At 35.4% G+C, this 21,478-nt stretch overlaps 1 protein-coding gene across 5 annotated transcripts in view; it reads left to right on the top strand.

The window, feature by feature from the left end:
- Positions 1-16,221, top strand: part of USP45 (ubiquitin specific peptidase 45) — a 64,170-nt gene extending 47,949 nt beyond the window's left edge. For 4 of the 5 annotated variants that reach the window (XM_022553185.2, XM_089921884.1, XM_089921883.1 and 1 more), the window contains 7 exons: positions 921-977; positions 1,682-1,825; positions 3,131-3,803; positions 5,331-5,428; positions 8,749-8,835; positions 11,680-11,833; positions 12,422-16,221. In XM_022553185.2, the coding sequence (XP_022408893.1) occupies positions 921-977; positions 1,682-1,825; positions 3,131-3,803; positions 5,331-5,428; positions 8,749-8,835; positions 11,680-11,833; positions 12,422-12,552 (1,344 nt within the window). In that variant the 3' untranslated portion in view covers positions 12,553-16,221. The remainder of the gene's footprint in view (positions 1-920; positions 978-1,681; positions 1,826-3,130; positions 3,804-5,330; positions 5,429-8,748; positions 8,836-11,679; positions 11,834-12,421) is intronic. The other variant, XM_089921885.1, reaches the window with a different exon arrangement.
- The last annotated feature ends 5,257 nt before the right edge of the window (positions 16,222-21,478 follow it).

The raw sequence follows: 21,478 nt of genomic DNA, 5'->3' as shown, positions 1-21,478 counted from the left end.
CAGTCATTTATTTTTATTTGTCACACATGACTACACAGTAGTTTTAAAAAGTCTTTTAAAAATATATCCTTCACTCCTAGAAAATAAACATAATGTATAATTTTTTTAAGTAAACGTGTTATCTAATTTTTCCTCTTGACACACCTGTGAAGTTCATTTAGCCTATTTTAATATGCTCCAATGTGTTAGCTACTCATTTGGATTGAAAATGAAAGAGAAACTTCTGTGAAGAGAGTAACTATGTTAATATAATTATGCATTGCCCTAAATTGTACTCCCAATAGAAATAATTTAATGTCATAACACAATTTAGGCTGATCTACTTTTTTTTTTTTTTTGCGGTACGCGGGCCTCTCACCGCTGTGGCCTGTCCCGTTGCGGAGCACAGGCTCCGGACGCGCAGGCTCTGCGGCCATGGCTCCCCGGACCGGGGCACGAACCCGTGTCCCCAGCATCGGCAGGCGGACTCTCAACCACTGCGCCACCAGGGAAGCCCAAGTATCTTTTAAAATAGAATTATCCTAAAGAATCTACAAAACACAGTCAAGCTCTCTGGCTTTTTTCTTAACATTTCATATTTTATTTATGTTATGGCCATAATTTCACCAAAAATATGTTTATATCTTCAGTTAATCACTTTTATTAAACACAGTTTATTTTAGTTACTTTATGTATTACAGGTTAGTCATATTAACAGTATTATAAAATTCAGCTGGGTTGCATTTATTGACGTTTTGGGATATCTTGTTTTGATTAACAATATGTGTTGCTATACCCAATTAAATTACTGTTTGTTCCAGGAACGTTTTTTAACTTAAGATTTTAGTTGCCTGGGAAGTTTGATTTCTTTAAGACTTTACAAAACTACATTGTCTATATTAGAATTCTAACTGAAGCTCTCAATATGTTTTCTTTTTAAGATCTCCACAGTAAAAGATCCTTTTATTGATATTTCACTTCCTATAATAGAAGAAAGGGTAAGGAGAAAAAAACTTAAGTCTTTTTGTGAAGGGCATTTATAAATTCATATATTTAGGCATTTGTTGAGTATATTATTAGACATCTGAGCGTCATTACTTTTTATATACAGTAATTGAGTTTGTACAGTGTATGTGATATTGGAGTTTGTATATGTATGCGTAAAGTATGATATAGTTCTTTTATATATATATAAATTTATTTATTTATTTTTGGCTGTGTTGGGTCTTTGTTGCTGTGCACAGGCTTTCTCTAGTTGCGGCGAGCGGGGGCTACTTTTCATTGCAGTGCGCAGGCTTCTCATTGCGGTGGCTTCTCTTGTGGCAGAGCACGGGCTCTAGGTGTGCGGGCTTCAGTAGTTGCGGCACACGGGCTCAGTAGTTGTGGCTCGCGGGCTCTAGAGCACAGGCTCAGTAGTTGTGGCGCACGGGCTTAGTTGCTCCGCGGCATGTGGGATCTTCCTGGATCGGAGCTCGAACCCATGTCCCCTGCATTGGTAGGCGGATTCTCAACCACTGTGCCACCAGGGAAGCCCCTATGATATAGTTCTTATTCTCAAGGAATTTAAACTTTTATGCTTCATATTTTGAGAATTAATGTTTAGGAAATTACATTTCAGATGAATTAGAAATTTTAAAAAGTAGATGATATCCAGAATTTATTTCCTAAAGAAGTTTTGTGTTATATATATGGTATCTAATAGGTTTCAAAACCTGTACTTTTGGGAAGAATGAGTAAATATAGAAGTTTACAGGACACAGATAATGGTGAATACAGTGGCACTATTACTATAGAAAATACTCATCAACCTAGAGCCACCAAGAAGCATTCTTCATCTAAAGATAAGGTAAGATTATATGCATTTGTGAGACATCTGTTTTTTAAAACTTTTTATTAAAAAAAATTTCAAAAGTACACAAAAGTAAGGAAGTATGATAAACTCCCATGTACCCATTTCTCAGCATCATAGTTATCATCTCACAGCTAACCATGTTTTATCTGTATCTATCCCACATTTTCCTCCTCACCATCCTAGATTATTTTGAAATAAATCCCCAATATATCATATACTTAAATGTATATCTCTAAAAGATGCTTTTTAAAGACATAACTATTGTATCATTACTGTACCTAAAATATTTAAAACTTCTTAATAACATAAACATCTAGTCATAATTAAAATTTCTGCAGTTGTCTCATAAAATACTTGTTTTTGCTTTTGAAAGCATATTTGAATTTAGGATCTAAAAAAGATCTATAGATTGCCATGTCTTTTAAATGTCTTTTAATCCACAGATTCCACCTTTTTTTTTCTTTGCAATTTATTTGTTGAAGTGATCATATCATTTTTTTCAGCAGTCTCTCACATTCCCACATCAATAGTGTTTCATTTTGCATGCTATAGTAATTCAGTTTGTATGTTGTGGTAATTCATTTTGCATGCAGTAATTCATCTGCATGTTGTTAAGAGGTGCCTCTGTTCCTTTTGTTTCCTCTCTAAGGCAGTTAGAGCCTTATTAGGTTTAAGTTTGATTATTTATTTAATTTTTGGCAAGAAAACTTTTAAGTGGTGGTGTATATTTCCATCAGGAGGTGCACATCATGTTTGATGTTTCTCTTTCTGTAATGTTATCAGTCACTGATGACCATTGTCTAGACCCATTATTTCTCTAGGGACATACCTGGTTGATGAATTATGCCGTATACATTTAAAGACATCAATCTGAATTTGCACCTCATTAAAAAAACACTTTTTTACATGATATGATTTGTACTAACTTGGCAAATTGATGTATTACCAGATTTAATTTACTCTATTAGAAGGTCCTTTAAGGGGCAAGACTACAGAGATTATGCAAAGGTTTACACTTGAAAAGCCTCCTTCATAGCACTGTTCTACAAAAGTCCTGTTCCCTCTCCATGAATAGGTAACCATTATTGTCGGTTTCTTGTGTAAAAGTTTATTTTCAAATTAGAGCTCTTTGTTAGCATATCTTCTATTGATTGTACTTTGGGTAGATTTAGGAAATGGATTTCAGAGGTACTAGAAATAGTACTTTAGAAATTGTCGAATGTTTAAATAAGACTTACTGGCATTTATTTTCAGTAAGGTCACAAGATTCTTTTCTCTGAAAACACTATCAACTTACAGAATCAACTAATTCATGGCAGAAAATGTACAAGAAAATTGTCACCTGGAGAAGATAAAGCTGTTGTCATATACCAGAAAAATGAAAACCTTGAAATGAATAGAGACTCCTCATCGTTTGCAAGCATCGTGCACACTGAGTCGGCTCTGACTGAAAGCCCTACCGACGGCAGTGAGAAAGAAGCCAGCCTTTCTGAAAGTAGTGTTGGTGCTGACAGTGAGGCTTCAGAGTCTGAAAGTGCTCCTAAGCAGACTTCGTTGTTGAGATCCAGCAGTGGATACTATGTGCACACAAATGGACACCTTCGCCATCCGTCAGAGAGTGAACCACTCACCAAGGAGGGTGACGGTGGTGATGAGGGAGTGGCTGGAGCTATTTCTGAACTTCATCTGAGCAGCACTGGAACTGGAGATAGGGATTTTGACAGAGAAAATCAGCCACTAAACGTTTCAAATAATTTGTGTTTTTCAGAGGGCAAGCATATGGTGTCTTACAGCCCCCAAAATGCTTTTCAGACCCTTTCTCAGAGCTATATAACCACTTCTAAAGAATGTTCAATTCAGTCCTGTCTCTATCAGTTTACATCTATGGAATTACTAATGGGGAACAACAAGCTTCTGTGTGAGAGCTGTACTGAAAAGAAACAGAAGTACCCAAAGGAAACCAGTTCTGCAGGTAAATATTTAGCTTAATTTTTTTAAAGTGTTCATGGATTATCTGATAAACAGTGACTAGTGGGTTATAGATCCCACAAAGAGGAGTCTAAGAACCTTGTCTGCGTACTTTAGCTGCTTGGAGGCAGGGGTTGTCTTATCATATTTGTACCTCAACACTGAAGACACTGACTGGGCAGAGTGACTTTTCAGTAGATTTTTGTTGAAATAAATTGAAGGACAGGAAGTATCCATCTCTGCCTCGAAAATGCAGACCCACATAATCTTATTTCGGGGAACTAGCTATCTGAAATCTTTCCAGAAAAAGATTCTGTAAAACTTAAAATTACAACACTAGTGAGATTAATGTTCTTCATAAATCCCATCAATCTAGTATAAAGTCATATCATAAGATATAAATTTGAAGATTTTAAGTAACTGTATGTTATAAAGCTAGCAATATAATAACTATTTTGTTGACCAGAGAAAAGTAGAAAAGGGGGATTTGTCAAGTAAGAAATTTCTGGTGTACCTCTAGCCTTGATTAAATGGAGAGAACACTCTGATTACTTAGTGACTAGTTGTTTCAAAATGCAGGTTTTATTATTCAGGTATGATGAGTCTAACAGATAAGGAGACGATTGCCACTGAACAGATAGTTTATTACTTATAGTTCCCAAGAGGAGGAGGCATGCTGAGCCACGCCACACAGGGCCACAAGGGGAAGCACCAGTGTTGGTCAGGAGACAGAGGGAGCAAGGGGGAAAATGCTGCAGTATAGGGGCTGTCCCTAGCTGTCTGGTACCTGGCTCTGGTGTGATTAGGGCAGGCGAATAGTGGCCTAGAGTTATTAGAGCTCAATAAAGGAGGTGGTTGGGATATGGGTTTTGGATTGGTTGTTTTGCATATGAAAGGCACGCTTAAGTTGTTTAGTATCTAGGAATTAGCTAGATCTGGGAAAGGCCCTTTCCAGTGTCAGCAAGCCTCCAGATGTCAAAGCATCAGAATAAAGACATGATTAATACATTAGTAATTAAAGAAATGTCTATATGGGAGAGGAAGAAATGCCAGCTTACATTAATCCAAGTTAAATATGCAATTAGCCATATTCAAATCCTATCACAAGTCTTTTCTAACAACCTCTTATTGAAATGACCCATCATTCCCATGATACATGATCTCTTTTCACTGCAATGAGTAATGACCCAGTTTTTTCAACTACAGGTGTGTTTCTGTTGTTCTTTGACTGGCGGGCATTGACATAAGTCACTACTGGTCTATTTGCTTTCCAGTTTCCAAAGTTATGTTGCAAGTGTCACCTCCCCTATTCTTTCTACTTATAAGTGTGTGTCTTAAAAAATACTCCCTTTCATATTAGTGGAGTTTTGGGGACGAGTAGAGGCTCCCTGTAATCAGAGGTCTAATTTCTTTTTTAACATTTTTGAAAATGTGGTATGATGCTTCTATTTAAATGTTTACTGTATTATAGGGTAGATAATGTATAAGATGGAAATTTACAAGTAACTTTGTTATCTTGTACTTTATGCAGAAAAGAAAGCAGGAGGGGTTTATACTAATGCCAGGAAGCAATTGCTCATTTCTGCTGTTCCAGCTATCCTAATTCTCCATCTTAAAAGATTTCATCAGGTAAATTCCCTTTAGTAACACTATACAAATTTTCATCATATGTTTTGCAGAGCCCTAAGTCTTGTAAATTACTGTCAAGGATTAGACAGTAATTTATTGAATTTAAAAATTTGTCATATGAGGGACTTCCCCGGTGGTCCAGTGGTTAAAACTCGGTGCTCCCAAGGCGGGCCTGGGTTCCATCCCCGGTCAGGGAACTAAGAGTCCACATACTGCAACTAAAGATTGCACATGCCGCCGCAACAAAGACTTGGCAGCCAAATAAATAAATATTTTAAAAAAATTTGTCATATAAGATTTATTGCTTTTTCATCCATAATAGCTTACAAGACTTTTCTAAATAAGATTGTTTAATTCACAATATTTGAAGATTTAGGTGGTCGGAACCTCAGCGGCATGCGTGCGTGTGCACACGCGTGTGTGTGAATGGAAAATAAGATTTATTAAGAACCCTTAGAAGCAGAGAAATAACAAGGTGCACATAACTTTCTGAGCTTTCATTCCAGTGAGAGTTGTACGTGGGCTGGGTGTGGTTGGCTGGGACCAATTGCAAAAAGGGCTGCAAGGCAGGCCCCACTCTTGTAGGACTAATGGGAGAGAACCTAAATATAATGTATCAAGTTTTTATCTAATTGTTCATAGTTTTAATTCAATGCCTTGTCTCTCTGTTTTTTGTTTTTTTTGGTTTTGCATTTGATAAAACGATTTTAAAGTTTCTCTGGAAGAAACTTTAATAATTAAAACAGTATGGTCAGAATTGTCAATAAATAAAATTTGAGTATAATTTAAAGCTCTTTTGTTATGGTACAGGATGAATCTCAAATCAGTTGGGGAAGAGGCTAGATTACTCAGTAAAGGACTTAGGAAAGATGGGTGTTTGAAGAAATAAAAATTTAGAGCTTCCTTCCAGACCATATATATCAATACTATTTTCAGATAAATGTTTTTTAATTGTATGAAACAAATTATCAAAAGACTAGAAGAAAACTTGATGAAAATTATTAACCTGACCTCTGTGTGAAAGATTTTCTAAGTATAAAACCCTTGAAAGAAATCTCAAGGGAAGAGATTGAAAGCTTTGAGTATATATTTGCAACATTTCAGGTGGGCCACAGATGGGCAGAAAGAGATTTTTCTCTATACCCCCATCCCTATCCATGGAAATTCGATTAAGTTCTTGATTTTCTATAGCCAACATTACAGAAACCCAGTGGAGATGAAATGGCCATGGAGAGCAGAAGCAGATGTATTGAGTCTCATTACATCAGAATGTGAAATAGAAGGTGTATATCTGCAGTGACTCTGTATGAATGAGATAGGGTCATGCCAGATCTGAGAATGATGTAGCACAGTTATTTTATATTTGGTACTTGCATCCCTTTTAGGAACAACTTACAGAGAGAATTCATGCCCTTAAAGGGAGATTTTAATAGATATCTCGGTCCCTTCTGGTTCTCAGCCTAAATGTAATGTCTGCAAAGCCACGTTCTCATTCTCTGGGACTGTGAATTTTACGGATCAGATTCTCTAAGCAATGTCTTTGCTTCTAGTTTTTCAGTGTCCCTGAAAGCCTGTTTCCCTGTAGTAACTTTAGAGTTGTATATCAGAAACATCCACAACACTGAAAGGCAAATCTCAACAAGATAGAGCTCTTTGTCATAAATATGGCAAATGATTAATATTGTAAGTATGTAAAGAGCTCTTAAAGATCAATAAGAAAAATATCAAGACTCTAATAGTAAAAATGGTAAAGAACATGAATTGACAGTTCATAGAAGAAGTAAAAATTCCAAGAAAGTATGAAAGGTCCACTCTTTCCAGCAAAACAAATGCAAAATAAAATGGCAGTGAGATTCCTTTTTTAGCCTGTCCAAATTGGCAAAGATTATAATAGTGTTGATAGAAGTCTCTTCTAATAAGGGGTAATTTCTCAATAGCAAAGTACCGTCTGGGGAGGACACATTAGCCTGAAATGATCTCAGACAGTGCTGGTACCAGCTGCTTATAGAGGTCACCTGATGAGAAGAAAGGAGGCAAACAAATTAAATACATATTAAATAATTATTCCAGACATATGACTTCATAATTTCATGTCTGATATCATGTTAAGACTTCTAAAGATTACTTGAAAATGCAAATCACTATGTGGCTATATTTTGGTCAAAAAATAAGGTTTTGTTTTTTTTTTCTTTAAAGGTAAGAAATAGGCAACAGAACTGTAGTAAAAGTTATGTGATTAGTATGCAAATAAAAAGACTAGTCGTTGAAGTAAGTCATGAAAGCTTTGCATAAAAGGTTGCATCTGTTAATTTTGTCGACCCAAACAACTCAGATTTAAGTATCTTGTTATTCCAAGAGAGTCTGTTTCTATTTGTGGGTTTCTTATCCAATATCTTCGGTGGTCTATCAGCAAATTTTTATCATTACTGAAATGCAAAGTGTACATTTTTCAAGGCCTGCCTTTGGAAACTAAAAGTAGGGAAAGAAATAGAGCTTGCTTAACAGCATGAATATTCATTTTGATTTATATAATATGTAATGTTTACTTTTACCGTTAAAATGATTTGAGTGTTCAGATTTTTCTCTTTTTAATGAATGAATATCACTGAATTTTAGAACTGAAGGGACCTAATATAATCCATTTATACCCGTTTTCTGCCTTGATCTAGATGAGGTTGTCTAGAGTCAAGACAACAGTTAACCAGTCGTTGAGTTAGGCCTAGAACACCAGACTCCTGACTCTTCAGTTGAGTACATTTTTATGATAGCATATGTATCAGTAGCTGAGCTTTTATCACATTGAATTTATTTTCCCGTAAGTGTTGAAAGGCACAGTGAAAGCGATTATTTTCATATTGTTTGTGGTAAAAATACCCATGTAAATGAATGATCTTTGCAATAACAGTTTATGAAACCTAATTGAGAACTTAGTCATATATCAGTTTTGGACTGTTCATTAGTCATATTTTTATATCTATGAAAAAAGGTCAAGGATTCCTCTTTTTTTTTTTTTTTCTTTGCGGTATGCGGGCCTCTCACTGTTGTGGCCTCTCCCGCTGCGGAGCACAGGCTCCGGACGCGCAGGCCCAGCGGCCATGGCTCACGGACCCAGCGGACCCAGCGGACCCAGCCGCCCCGCGGCATGCGGAATTCGCCCGGACCGGGGCACAAACCCGCGTCCCCTGCACCGGCAGGCGGACTCTCAACCACTGCGCCACCAGGGAAGCCCTAGGATTCCTCTTTTGGTTTTAATTAACAAACGCAATGATCTAGATTAAGTTTGTTACATTAAGAAAAATTTGTTGTTGTTGTTTTTTGAGGCTGGCCTGAGTCTTCGCAAAGTAAACAGACATGTAGATTTCCCACTGACGCTTGACTTAGCACCATTCTGTTCAGCTACCTGTAAGGTATAGTATATTATTAAGATATTTAATTGTCATGCAAATAATATGCTTCAAAATATCCTATATATTGTTTATTAGGCCATGTCTTCCTCTCTCCCTCCCACCTTCTCTCTCTCTCCCCCTCCTTCCCTCCCTTTCTTCCTTCCATCCAACATTTAACACACTATCACTTTTGTCTTTTGGGAGATAGAATAAGTTGAAAAGATGCATAAAGCATGAGTGAGGCACGATGTTCATGAAGATCAGAGCTGCTTGTAAATGCTACTAGAATCAGATAGCTGCTGAGAGAAGTAAGCAGATTTTGTGCCCTCTCCTGTTCCTTGTGAATGTTGTGCTTAATTGACAGTAGTTTTAGCAGTTGAAGAGTTCTTTATCTTTTGTAAATCGATATACTAGTGCATTGTTTTTCATGCCATTTCATGTACACTACTGAGAATAGTGTACTTGTGAACTGAGTATGATACTTTACAATTACTAATACTTTAATACTTAGATATAGAAAGCAAATTGGTTTATAATTGCTCGTACTTGTATGTAAGAACTCTGTAGGTGAAATTGATGACTTTGCTTTCCGTGAGGGAACTGCACAGTTCTAGGGTAACTAACATGTTGTCCTGCTCACAATTACTGGTTAGCAGTCTAGGATTTGTGGTACATAAACTTACTGAACTTAATACTTTCAATACATTGATCAATCAAAGCGAAATATCTTAAATGCAATTTGTCGGTGAATCCAATTCGTCTGCTATGGAATACTAGCACTATCTGTCAATTATTCACATTCAGTATTCACAGAATTTGATAGTATGGTAAACAAAATATCTAGCAAGCTCTGTATTAAACTTACAGAAACATATTTTTTAGAAGTACCTATTATGGAGAATTTCCAACATACACCAAAGTAGACAGAACAGTACAGTGAACCTCAAGCACACATCACCTTGCCTCCAAACCTTAGATATATGGCCAGTCCTGCCCCATGCACATGCTCATCTACTTCCTCCTCTTATATTATTTTTTTTTCTCTTATGTTATTTTGAAGCAGGTATCAGACATCATTTCATTCATAGATCTTTTCCTATACGTGTCTCTAAAAGATAAGAATCACCCCCACCTTTTTAAACGTAACCACAATACCACTTTCACACTAAAAAAATTAACAATTTTTTTCATATCATCTAGTGTATTTCCAGTTGTCTAATAAATGAAATTTTCAAAATGAATTAGTGTCAAAGTAAGGACTACACATCATGATTGAAAAATATCTATTAGTCCCTTTTAATATACAGTGTCCCTTTCGCATCTCTGCCCCTTGCAATTTATTTGTTGAAGAAACTGGATCATCTTTCTGGTAGTTTCCTGTAGTTTAGATTTTGATGATTATTCCTCTATCCTCTTTATTTCCTACAGATAGGTAGTTGGATCAAGAGAGGCTTGAACAGTTTCAGGTTTGATATTCCTCCCACTCCCGGTAAGGCTATTTCATAGGGAGTGTTCTGTTCTTTCATCAGGTGGCACATAAATGCCAGTTACCTTTCTGTGATATTAGCAACCAGCGTTGCTCAATGAGTTCATTGAGAATTACAGAATGGTAATCCTGTTATTATTTCTTCATTTATTTGCTAGAATACTTCTATATAAAGAGAAATTCCTTTCATCTATTTAGTTATCTTATGGTATAGTTCTTATAGAAAAGACAGGGTAAATGCTCAGTTCTCTCCCCGTCCCCCTTTTAAACCAGTTTTCAGAATAATGAATTAATTCACTGTCATCCTCAAACTATGATCAGTTAATTTATCATTATGAATTCATGGATTTAAACACATTAATAATATTTCAATTTACTGCACTTTTCTTTTAATTCGTAGTCTAATACGTTAGTCTAATGGGTCTATTGTGGGCTACTGAGAGCCACTTCAAGTTGGCTCCTGGGTTCTTTTGACATGACCCTCGTGGTTGCTCTCTGAGTGATTATGCCACCAACTGGATATTCATTTGCTTAATTTTAAAATTTTCATTTTTAGGGATTGTTACTTAAATTAAAAATTTTTTAATAATTACATAAAATATTTATGTAGTTCCAAAGTCAAATGTATAAAACAACGTAAATTCAAACAAGTGTAGTTTTTCTCCATGTCTGTTCTACCTGTTTCTTTCCTCCCTTTATAGATAACCATTTTTTCAAATTATTGTTTATTCATTTATTATTTTTTTAAATGTAAACAAATAGGTATATATATCTGCATCTCGCCTCTTTAATAATTATAGCTTACAATATGTATCCTTTTTTCTACCTTATTCTTAACATTGTATCCTGGAGATTATTTCATAGCAGTATTTAGAGATAGTCTGCCCTCCATTTTTCAAATAGCATAGTACTCTATTGTATGGATGCATTATAGTTTATTCAACCAGTCCCCAGTTTATGGACATTTGAGTCTACTCCAGTTTTTTGATATTACAAATAATCCTGCAATCACTAGTATGGTACATGTCTTTTTACATATTGCTCATGTTCCTGTGAGATAGAATCCTAGAAAAAGGATCGATAAATCCAAGAGTAATACCTGTGTAACTTAGCTAGATAACGTGAAATGTCCCTGAATAGGGGTGTACCCCTTTGCGTTCCCATATGAGAGCATTCTTTTCCCTACAGCCCAGCCAACAGAGAATGTTGTCAAGCTTTTTCATTTTGCTGGTCTAATACAGGTGGGAACATATGCCGGTGTAGTTTTAATATGCATTGCTCTTATTTTAAGTAGGACTTGCATTTGGCTTAATTTTCCTTATAATAAGAGTTCACTAAATATTACTAATTAATTTGAGGTTTTTTTCTTTGTCTAAAAGAATGTAAGTGTGGGAGATAAAGTTCTCTATGGTCTCTATGGCGTAGTGGAACATAGTGGCTCAATGAGAGGAGGCCACTACACTGCTTACGTGAAAGTGAGAACACCGTCCAGGAAATTACTGGAACATATCACTGGAAAGAAAAATGTACCTGGTATGCCATCCTAAGTTTATTTTACTCTTAAAAACAAATGAATTCATTCTTCCTTTTCTGGAAGAGGTAAGTTCTTTCATGGATACTTCAAGTGGATTCCCTTTAAGTGAGGAAAACCTTTAAGAGTACCTAGATAATCTTAAATATCATAAAACTGTACCCTTCAGGTCATGTGAAGTGACACCCAGTTTTTCAAGGTGTTAAGTCATCGTGTATTGCAGTGGAATAGCATTTTATTTAACAATACCAATAGTTTTTAAAGACATACCAGGTCCTCAGACTAGAGTTGGAGTTGAAAATTTGCTTCAGCGAACTAACTGTGTAATTTCTTCCTTCTCTTTTAGTGCAGATGCCCTTTTCCTTGAATAAATAAATATTCATAAGACTATCTAATACTTCACTAGATATTTAAAGTAAATGATACTAATATTAACACTTTGAAAGAGTTCATTTTGGAAGATGTTTAGCCCAAGAAGAAACAGCCTTATGCAATAAAGTCTAGCATTAGAGTTTGTGATAAATGTGTTGTCTTTAATGTAAAGTCAGAACATACTTATTGTAAAATTATATTTCTTTTTGTTTTGTTAGGTTTGAAAGAACCTGATAGTGAGTCAGCAGGCCAGTGGGTCCATGTTAGTGACACTTACGTGCAGGTGGTTCCAGAATCAAGAGCACTTAGCGCACAAGCGTACCTTCTTTTTTATGAAAGAATATTATAATTATTTGTTAATTGTTAATGGTAATGATTATTTAGATCACTTTTATTTAAATGCTGCAGCAACAACCATTATATGCAATGTGTCTTTGTAGTCTTTTCTGTAGGAATGGCATGTCCCTCAAATGCTCCTGGACATGTTTACCATTTTGGTGAATCCTTTTAAAGTAAATTAAATTTACTAAATGCTTTCAAAATTATATTCTTAAAATAAATGTAAACACATGTTTTTAAAAACATATTTGTCCTGGCAAAAAAAAACACAGAATTTACAGTAGTAGAGGAAACTCCTTTATAATGTGGCTTATTACTACAAGCATTCAGAAATGATGCTGGCTAAGTCAAATCATTCCTTTAAAACAGTGTTTCCCAAATGTGAGTCAATACCACCTTTCTGTTTTCATATATATATGTATATATATCTCTTATGCCATTGTTTACTTATTATTTTTAAGCTTTTTTTTTAGCCTTTTTAAGCCATAGTCTTATTTTGAGCATATTCTACATTTTATGTGCTAGTTACATTTTTTTCTAATAAACATTAAAATAAATATATAACTAAAGAAAAATTGCTCATTCATGTAGCACTTCACTAAAAATCATCTCAGGGCTATCCAGTGGTATATTACACTGCTGTGTGGGACACATTGCTATAACATATACTTACACAATTGGCATACTGACCTTGTCATATTTTGTATGATTCAACCATATAAAAAGGTACCACTGTAGCTTCAGTAATATGGATTTACAAATAATATACTGGTTAGCTTATTGCTTTGAGGTTTTGAGAACTGGAAAAATACCGAAATATTTTATCATCATATTATTTGCAGCCTATTCATGATGGAGTTGAGGATAATTTGCAAGTGATTAGCCAGTCAAAATATATTTATAGATAATTGTTACATGCAGAATTGGTAAATAGAAGTTGTTAATCCATATGGGACCATAGGATACCTTTGAAATGTAAATTACCAAATCATATTTGTAAATGATAGAGAATTCTATTCTTATTATGCTTAATAGGAAAATGTAATACATTTTCTAGTTCTATAGATCAGTAAATATTAATCATAGTTTTGGGGTTTTGAGATCACCTTTTATCTTCAGCAAGCATCATCCGTAAGTTCAAATAGGTTTAGTTTTTATTTTAATGGAGCATAAAGTTGGCATTTTGGATTTTCTTTTAAAATAATTAATAGCAAACATATGGTAGTTTTTCCCCCCTAGAAAACAAATTATTAAGCTGTCAAAACTTGGCATGAAAATGTTACCATTACTTAGGCTTAAATTTTTAAAAAATGACTACTTTGGTGTTACGTTATTAAATCAAAACACATAACTGCATGGTTCAAGCATCCTAATCATTAGGGCTAACGAATGATAGTACAGGCAGATGCTGGGTAAGTGCCTGGTCCTAGTTCATTCTCCTCTTGTTAAGGAAGGATAAGAATAATGGCTGTAGTTAATGTGTGGAAATATTTCATGAAGACTCTCACCCTTCTTAATATTTAAGTATATGTAATATTATCAAGGTTACCAGTGCCGCCTTTTGATATATGGATGAATGGAATTGTGATTAGTGTTAAAGATGGTAATAATGTACGAAATTCAGAGCTTAAAAATGTCATTGCATAAATTGTATTTTCAAGCTGTTGAAATTTCAATAATAGTGGTTTTCTTGATTTTTAACAGTGAAATGATGGAGAAATGTATCTTTATAAGTTAACCTGTAAACTCAGGTTGTGTCATGTAAAAGGTAAACAGTGTTTAAAGTGTTTTCTGTTTAATTGTAATGTGTTAACATTGAAGACTTCAGTACCAGAGCAGTGAAATTTTTTGAAAACTATTAGTTAATCCTCTTTATTCAAGTCAACCGTCTTGGTAATGACAATTACCATCCCCTCCCCCAAATGTAAATATTAAATTGTCTCATTTTTCTCCTAGAAAAGATACCATTAAGAGGCATGCACTTTTCATTGGATGGTCACCTGCTTCTTATTTCATTGATAGATGGATAGATGAAAGAGAGAGAGAGAGAAAGAAAGAAAAGAAAGAAAGAAAGAGGGAAAGGAAGAAAGAGGGAAAGGAAGCAAGAAAGGAGGGAAAGAAACAAGACCATTCTTTTCTGTTGCCTCTTGGCTTATCCCTTACAGAGTTAAGTAGAGATGGTAAGTGATAAGTGAGGGCAAGAATCAAGGAAAGTGCCTAGTTCCTCTTTTCATTGGATGCCAGGAAATGAACTAGTGCTAAATTTATCAAATTAGGAGATCTTTTAAGCTTTATTCTGAATACCAGTTAAGACTGATTTTTCATTAAGTGAGTGGTACATTGTAGCTTCAGAACATTACCTCAGTACTCAAATACCACAGTAGTTTTTATGCTTAACTTTACATTTATTCATTAAGTATATATTTATTGAACATCTACTAAGGGTCAGGCCCTGGGCTGACACTGTTTTAACATGTTTTAAAATGAAGAGGCCTATGTAAGTTTTAGACATTATTCTAGAAGTAATAAGATACTTTTATTTTCATTTCCACAGTGTTAAATGAGTTAATTCTGAAATCTGTTTTTTTATGGCCTAAAGTTTATGAATGCTTTGCTTGTCCAGGTCTGCTGGTAATGGAATAAATTTGATTTTGAGATCTAAGACTTTCCTAAAGATAGCTTTTGTAATAGAGAAAGTATGTTAAGTTACACATGGATCTACATTTAAATTTTTGTTTTTATTTTGAATATTTCCAAAGCACATTTGCAGGGGTACTAAATTGTGAGCTACTTTAGTAACAGTGGCTTCCAGATGACCTCAGGAAACAGTACAAATCAGTGAGAATGTTTACAGATCCTCAAAAAAACTACTATAGTGTTTGGCGAAATGAATTTAAGAAGTAAAACAGCAGTTTAACTAGCTTTATTTAGAAACTGGTTTATATCTAACCTCGGGTTCCCCTAGTTTTTCCATGTTTAAAATGATACATTTTTGACTATATGCCAATTATGTGAATATTTTTGACATAACCAAATGTATGTTTATATTTAAGATTTTGTCATTTAATGTTTTTAAAACTGATGTGAAGGCCACCTTTTTGAGTGGCCAGGGAGAGTGGTGTCAGTTCTAAGAGCAGTTGATACCTGTTTTCTTATTGTAAATGTGCCAACAAAACTATTTTACTATGATACGTATTTAAGAGCTCTTAGTTCGCATGTTTGACTTTAGTCAATGATTTTGTATGATACCTGAATAAAATTTCCTGAGGATTAAGCTGTGAAATATATAACCTTCATCTAATTTTTGAGGTATAAAATAGTATCTTGCCTACTTTTATTAAATTCATACTCATAATTTGTCTGCGTGCTACCTGAAAAAATAAGCCTAAACCAGATATGTGCAATAAAAGTGATTCTTTATATATTATCTGCTGCATTAAGAAAGACTATTTTTAGATATTTAAAATGTTCTGGTTCATGTAGAAATCCATCAATTCAAACCTATTTAAAAGATAGATGACTATATTTTTTAATTTTGAGTAATAATTGATTATATATCATTCCTACCATTTTATCTTTTTTTTGCAGTGTTTTTGGAAAATAGCTATGTAACTTATGGAGCATTATTTTGATGTTACTGTATAAACATGCATAAAATATTAAATTCATATTTACTTTATGTTTCAAGATTGGTCCTGGAGTTTTTTTCAATGCACATTATTGACAGAATATTTTGTGTACAAACACTGTATTTACTTACTTAGCTATATTCAAAATATCCTTCCTATTTCAGAAGTTTATCATCTCCAAATAAAATATCTCATGGGCCTCTTTCATTCAGATTTCAGTGTCTGCCAAGGGTGAGTCTTCATCCTTTCAGATGTTTCTTTGAGTATTTTAGGCAGGATAATTCATTAGGAAACATTTTGTCTACCTTTCTGTATTTAACCTTTTTTAGGTTATGAAGCTCTTTGAGATTATAATGAATGTTATAGACCATCTTTCATATTTATCGAAGATCTGCTGTGTGGTAGGCATTGGGGATACAGCACTGACCATGGGAGATAGAAATCTCTCTAAGAAGTGAGGAAATAGACATTCTAAGAAGTGAAGATTAAAGAAAAGATATTTCAAATGGTAAATGATATGGAGAAAAATCAAGCAACATTACCCACAGAGCCATATGGAAATTAAGGTCCATGGGATGAAGGATGTTCTAGGGATAAAAGGTGTATGATATTAGTCCTGATAGTCCCAAAGAGAAGCTATGAGTGTTGGAGGAAGTGGAGGGTTTTAATTCTGGGGCCCTCTCCTCACTCCTGCTAATGGCAATAGAGAGGCTGGGAAGGGAAATCTTGGCACTTACATCTTCTTAGAAAAATATATGCCCCAGATTTTTGTATGTAATTTCAGAGGCTCACAGACCCCCTGAAGCCATTTTCATACATTTTTTTTAAGTTGCACTCAGGCAGAAATATCTAAAATGTTTGCATTCCCATATGTATTAGAATAGGCTGGGTTATGCTGCAGTAACAAATAACTTCACATCCCAGTGGCTTAGCACAACAAAAGTTTATTTCTTCCTCACCCAAAATCACTGTGAGTCTGGTCAATCTGCAAAAGCAACTGTTTTCCAACTGGTGAGTCTAATCCTCTGGCTGATTGTCTTCTGGCTCTATCATTTTAATGCCAGGCCTCTTCACTGGCAGGGCAGGAGAACACTAAAGGTCTTGCATCAGCAATGAAATTCTTCATCTTGGATGCGTTGCGCACAACCCAGTGGCCAGAAATAGTCACATTGGCCCTGCCTAATTGCAAGGAAAGATGGGTAGGAAAGAGTAAGTCTCCCAGGGCTCAGAAGAAAAGGAGAATGGACTAGAGGTCTCTCACAGTCTACCCTCTGGTCACCAAATACTCAGCTCTTCTTTCTACACGTGGAACACAGTGACTCCCTTTTCAAGAGAAACAGCCCCAAAGGACCATCCACCATTCCAGAACCAGGCTCTTTGGAAGTGCTATGTCAGGTCTGGGTGTTGCTCCCACTGGTCTGGAGACCCAGGAGCTGAAAGACTATGTTCTGTTTTCCACAAACTTACTGTACAGTGGTGAAACCAGTGGAACTATAACCACAATCAACATTCTAATTCAGAAAGGGGAAGAAGAATGGAGATATTGTCAATCTCTTACCCTGGGCATGGGGAATGTTCATTGTTAGACCTTTCCTCTATTCCCTAAGAATTCCCTTCTCCACGGTTCTCTGTGACTCCAGACTTCACCCCTTGGAAGAATCTTTTTTTTTTTTTAATTATCCTCCTTGGCTACATCTGAATGGCTGTTGAGGAATATGCCATCCTTGGAAGTTGCACAGCTTTGTTTCAATCTGTTTCCTAGATAATTGGGGGCTGAAGTTGTTTGTTTGTTTGTTTAAAGTTTGGAATAGTCACAATTTCTGTTAGCCAAGGCTTATGGTTTCTTTTCCAGTACCACTCTTAAAAGCTTAGTAGCCCTCTTTGTTGACGGTCAGATTTATATGCCAGTAACCGTACCATTTTTTTTGAGACAACTAGTTCTTGGGTTGATTGTATTTCTTTGATTTCCTACCTCCCTACCTCTCTCCTGACCTTATGGCAGGTACCTTCTGTCTATTAGCTTTGATGGGAGAGCCATCCTCTTAACCACATTTCCATCCTTAGTTTTATTTTTTTTTCCAAGTGAGAAAAAAATTAAGGTTACCTTAATTACATCCTTAATTAACCCACTGAAAATTTCCAAAATAACTATGATGTTTACACCCTTAGTTACAATCTTTGCTGCAAGGCTGAGTTTTAATGATCCTTTGTCATTTAAAGGCTTTCTCAAGTTTATCTCCTACTGCTTGGAGTTGAAAAACACAAACGTGAGGCTCAAATTTTGCTTGCCTCTATTCCCTCGCGTCAGCTTCTACAAATCAACCATTCCTCTCTGAGCTCCACTCTTTCTCATAATACCGTGCCAAATACATCCAATAGTACCCAACACACACTTATTTTTCAACTTCTTCCCCTAGCTCAAAAGTCAGTAGGTACATTTTCTGCCTCTCAGGTTATTGGGGGTGACAGTTATATTAAATTTTTTACCGTTGCATAATGTGATGTCCCTGTTTCTAGCCTCCAATATTAGTTTCCTATGTATACCAACCAACCTCTAAGCTAATGCCACATATTTTCAGTTCTTTGAGCAGCACCCAACTCCTGTTACCAATATCTATATGTGTCAGGCTAAATTAGGCTTGTGCTTTATTAACAAATGTCTCCAGAATCTCAGCAACTTATTTTGTGGTCATTGCAAAGTCTTTCGCTGATTTGGGGCTCTTTCTGGCCACTGTTTCCCATAAGGCAACTGGGTGATCGTGGCTGACAGAGAATATACCAACCTGTAGCTGCCCCTTTATCTGCCTGTAGACTTCTTGGTTGATGTGACAATGCTTACAGTTCTTGTAAGCTTAGGTCCAGAAATAACTGTCATCACTTAACCCACAGCCCATCGGCCAGAAGTAATTCACTGAGTACTACCTAAACTTTAAGGAGGCTTAAACCTTCTGTGTGCTGTAAGTCAGTGGAGAATCAGATATTGGTGAATACTAATAATGTCTACTACATCATACAAGTGACTTAAGTATAGAAACAGTAGTTTGAATCACAAAAGATTTTTAAGTAAGAATATGCCAGTCAGTGAACATAGTAGGTGTACCTTACTTTCTCCAATCTGGTCTAAATGGTCATTACATGCATAAAGCCCAGTTTGGTCCATTGTTTTTTTGGGTTTTTTTCTTAATTTAGTTTACTGAAGTATAGTTGATTTACAGTGTTGTCTTATTTTCTGCTGTACAGCAAAGTGATTCAGTTATATATTTGTGTAAATTCTTTTTCATTATGGTTTATTACAGGATATTGAATATAGGTTCCCTGTTCTATACAGTAGGATCTTGTTTATCCATTCTATATATAATAGTTTACATGGTCCATTGTTAAATAACTGAATTATTATTGTATGTTCTCATATTTCATTATGATACATATTCTCACTACTTTCTAGGAGATGCTTAAGTAAGAATTAAAAGAGTTGTAATTTATTAAGAATTTAAACAGTTGTCTTAAGAATTATTATTTAAGAATTAAAACAGTTGTAATTTTTAATAATTTGCTTGTAGCGTATTAGCTTTATATACTTTTTAATCCTCCATTGTAGTTCTACTGTGGTAAAGTAGATGTAACATAAAATTTACCGTTTTAACCGCTTTTAGGTGTACAATTCAGTGGCACTAAGTACATTCACAATGTTGTACAAATATCACCATCTCTAGAACCCTGTCCTCATCCCCAACAGAAATTCTGTGCCCATTAAATAATAACTCCCTATTCCTCTCTTCCTCCAACCCCCAGCAACTGCTATCTGTCTCTATGAATTTGCCTATTCTAGGGACCTCATATAAGTGAAATTATACAACACTTGTCCTTTTGTGTCTGTCTTGTTTCACTTAGCGTAATCTTTTCAAGGCTCATCCATGTTGTAGCATGTATCAGAATTTCATTCCTTTTTAAGGCTGAATAATATTTGATTGTATGTATATACCATAGCTTTAAATAACTTTTTATTATATAAGTTTCATATATACAGCATTATAATTCAACATCTGTATACACTACAAAGTGATCACTACCACAAGTCTAGTTACCATTAAATAATTTTTATTCTTAAATTTTAAGATGGATGTGATATGGAACATAATAACACCTTAAAGGTTCAGATCTCAAGAAGTAGGAATATTTAATTCTGTTTCTTTTCCACATCTCATTTAACCTTTTTCCACTTTACCTTAAGGATAACTTGTTTTCATAATAATGCAAAGTACTAACTTGAATATATCCTCCCCTTCAAACACTCTGCAACGAGGGCAAGTTAATAAAAAATTTAACTTACGAAGCGCCCTGATTGTTAGTCATAGACAGCAGATTGCTAAGACTGGCAAGATGGCAACTGTTACTGCACTTTCTAATCAAGGTGCAGAATGACTGGACTGCAGCAGCTCGTGTACACAATAGCTGCTCAAATAGACACTTTAATACAAAAATACATTGTGAGAAAGTCTGGTGTTGAAATACAAGTGCCTGATGATGTCTCCTTCGAATCCTACAGTTACAGGGAAATCCTAGGTGAAAGTAATGAGGGAAAGGGAACTATGGGACTGTAAAACTCATTTCCTGGTCTGGCAAACAGTGATTGCTGAGAGTGCCTCATTAAACTGGCAGAAGGAACAAACGTGAGTTATTTAATAATTCTCTCATTCGACAAATGGAGAACTTTCTGTATGCTAAGCAGTACGCTGGCCAGCTGGAGAACAGAGATGGGAAAAACAAAAAACAAAAAACTACCAGAAAACTGCTTCAACTTTACTAGGGAAACAAGCAAACAAATACAAGATGATTATAGAAAGTAGGAACATATGAAAGTTTCTCTAGGGCAATCAGGTTTCACAAGGAAGATAGAATGTTTCTCTGATTAGAATGTTTCTCAGAGAAACTTGAAAATCAGGCCCTGGGCAAAAACTTGGAAAATGATCACAGAGCAAAATCAGAGACGACCACTGATAATATGTGGTAAATCTCCTAGTTTTTGTTCCATAAAGTGATTTAAAAAACCATACTAGGGAATTTCCTGGCGGTCCAGTGGTTAGGACTCCGTCCTTTCACTGCCCTGGGTCCAGGTTCAATACCTGTTGGGGGAACTAAGATCCCACAAACCGCAGGGCTGGCCAAAAATACCCCAAAATAAATAAAAATCGCACTAGACTGTTGTGTCATCCTTTTGTGTGTGTGTGTGTGTGTGTGTGCGCTTTTTTTGTGAAATTATGGAAAGGGTCAAAGGAACCAAATTTTCTTTTTGCCTCCAGTAATACT

Source organism: Delphinapterus leucas, chromosome 12 (genome assembly GCF_059928025.1).
Source record: "Delphinapterus leucas isolate spDelLeu-1000000601 "Yukka" chromosome 12, BTC_Dleu_Yukka2, whole genome shotgun sequence".
Taxonomy (NCBI): domain Eukaryota; kingdom Metazoa; phylum Chordata; class Mammalia; order Artiodactyla; family Monodontidae; genus Delphinapterus; species Delphinapterus leucas.
Note: the sequence above shows the minus strand (reverse complement) of the source record. Positions and strands in the feature narration are given on the sequence as shown.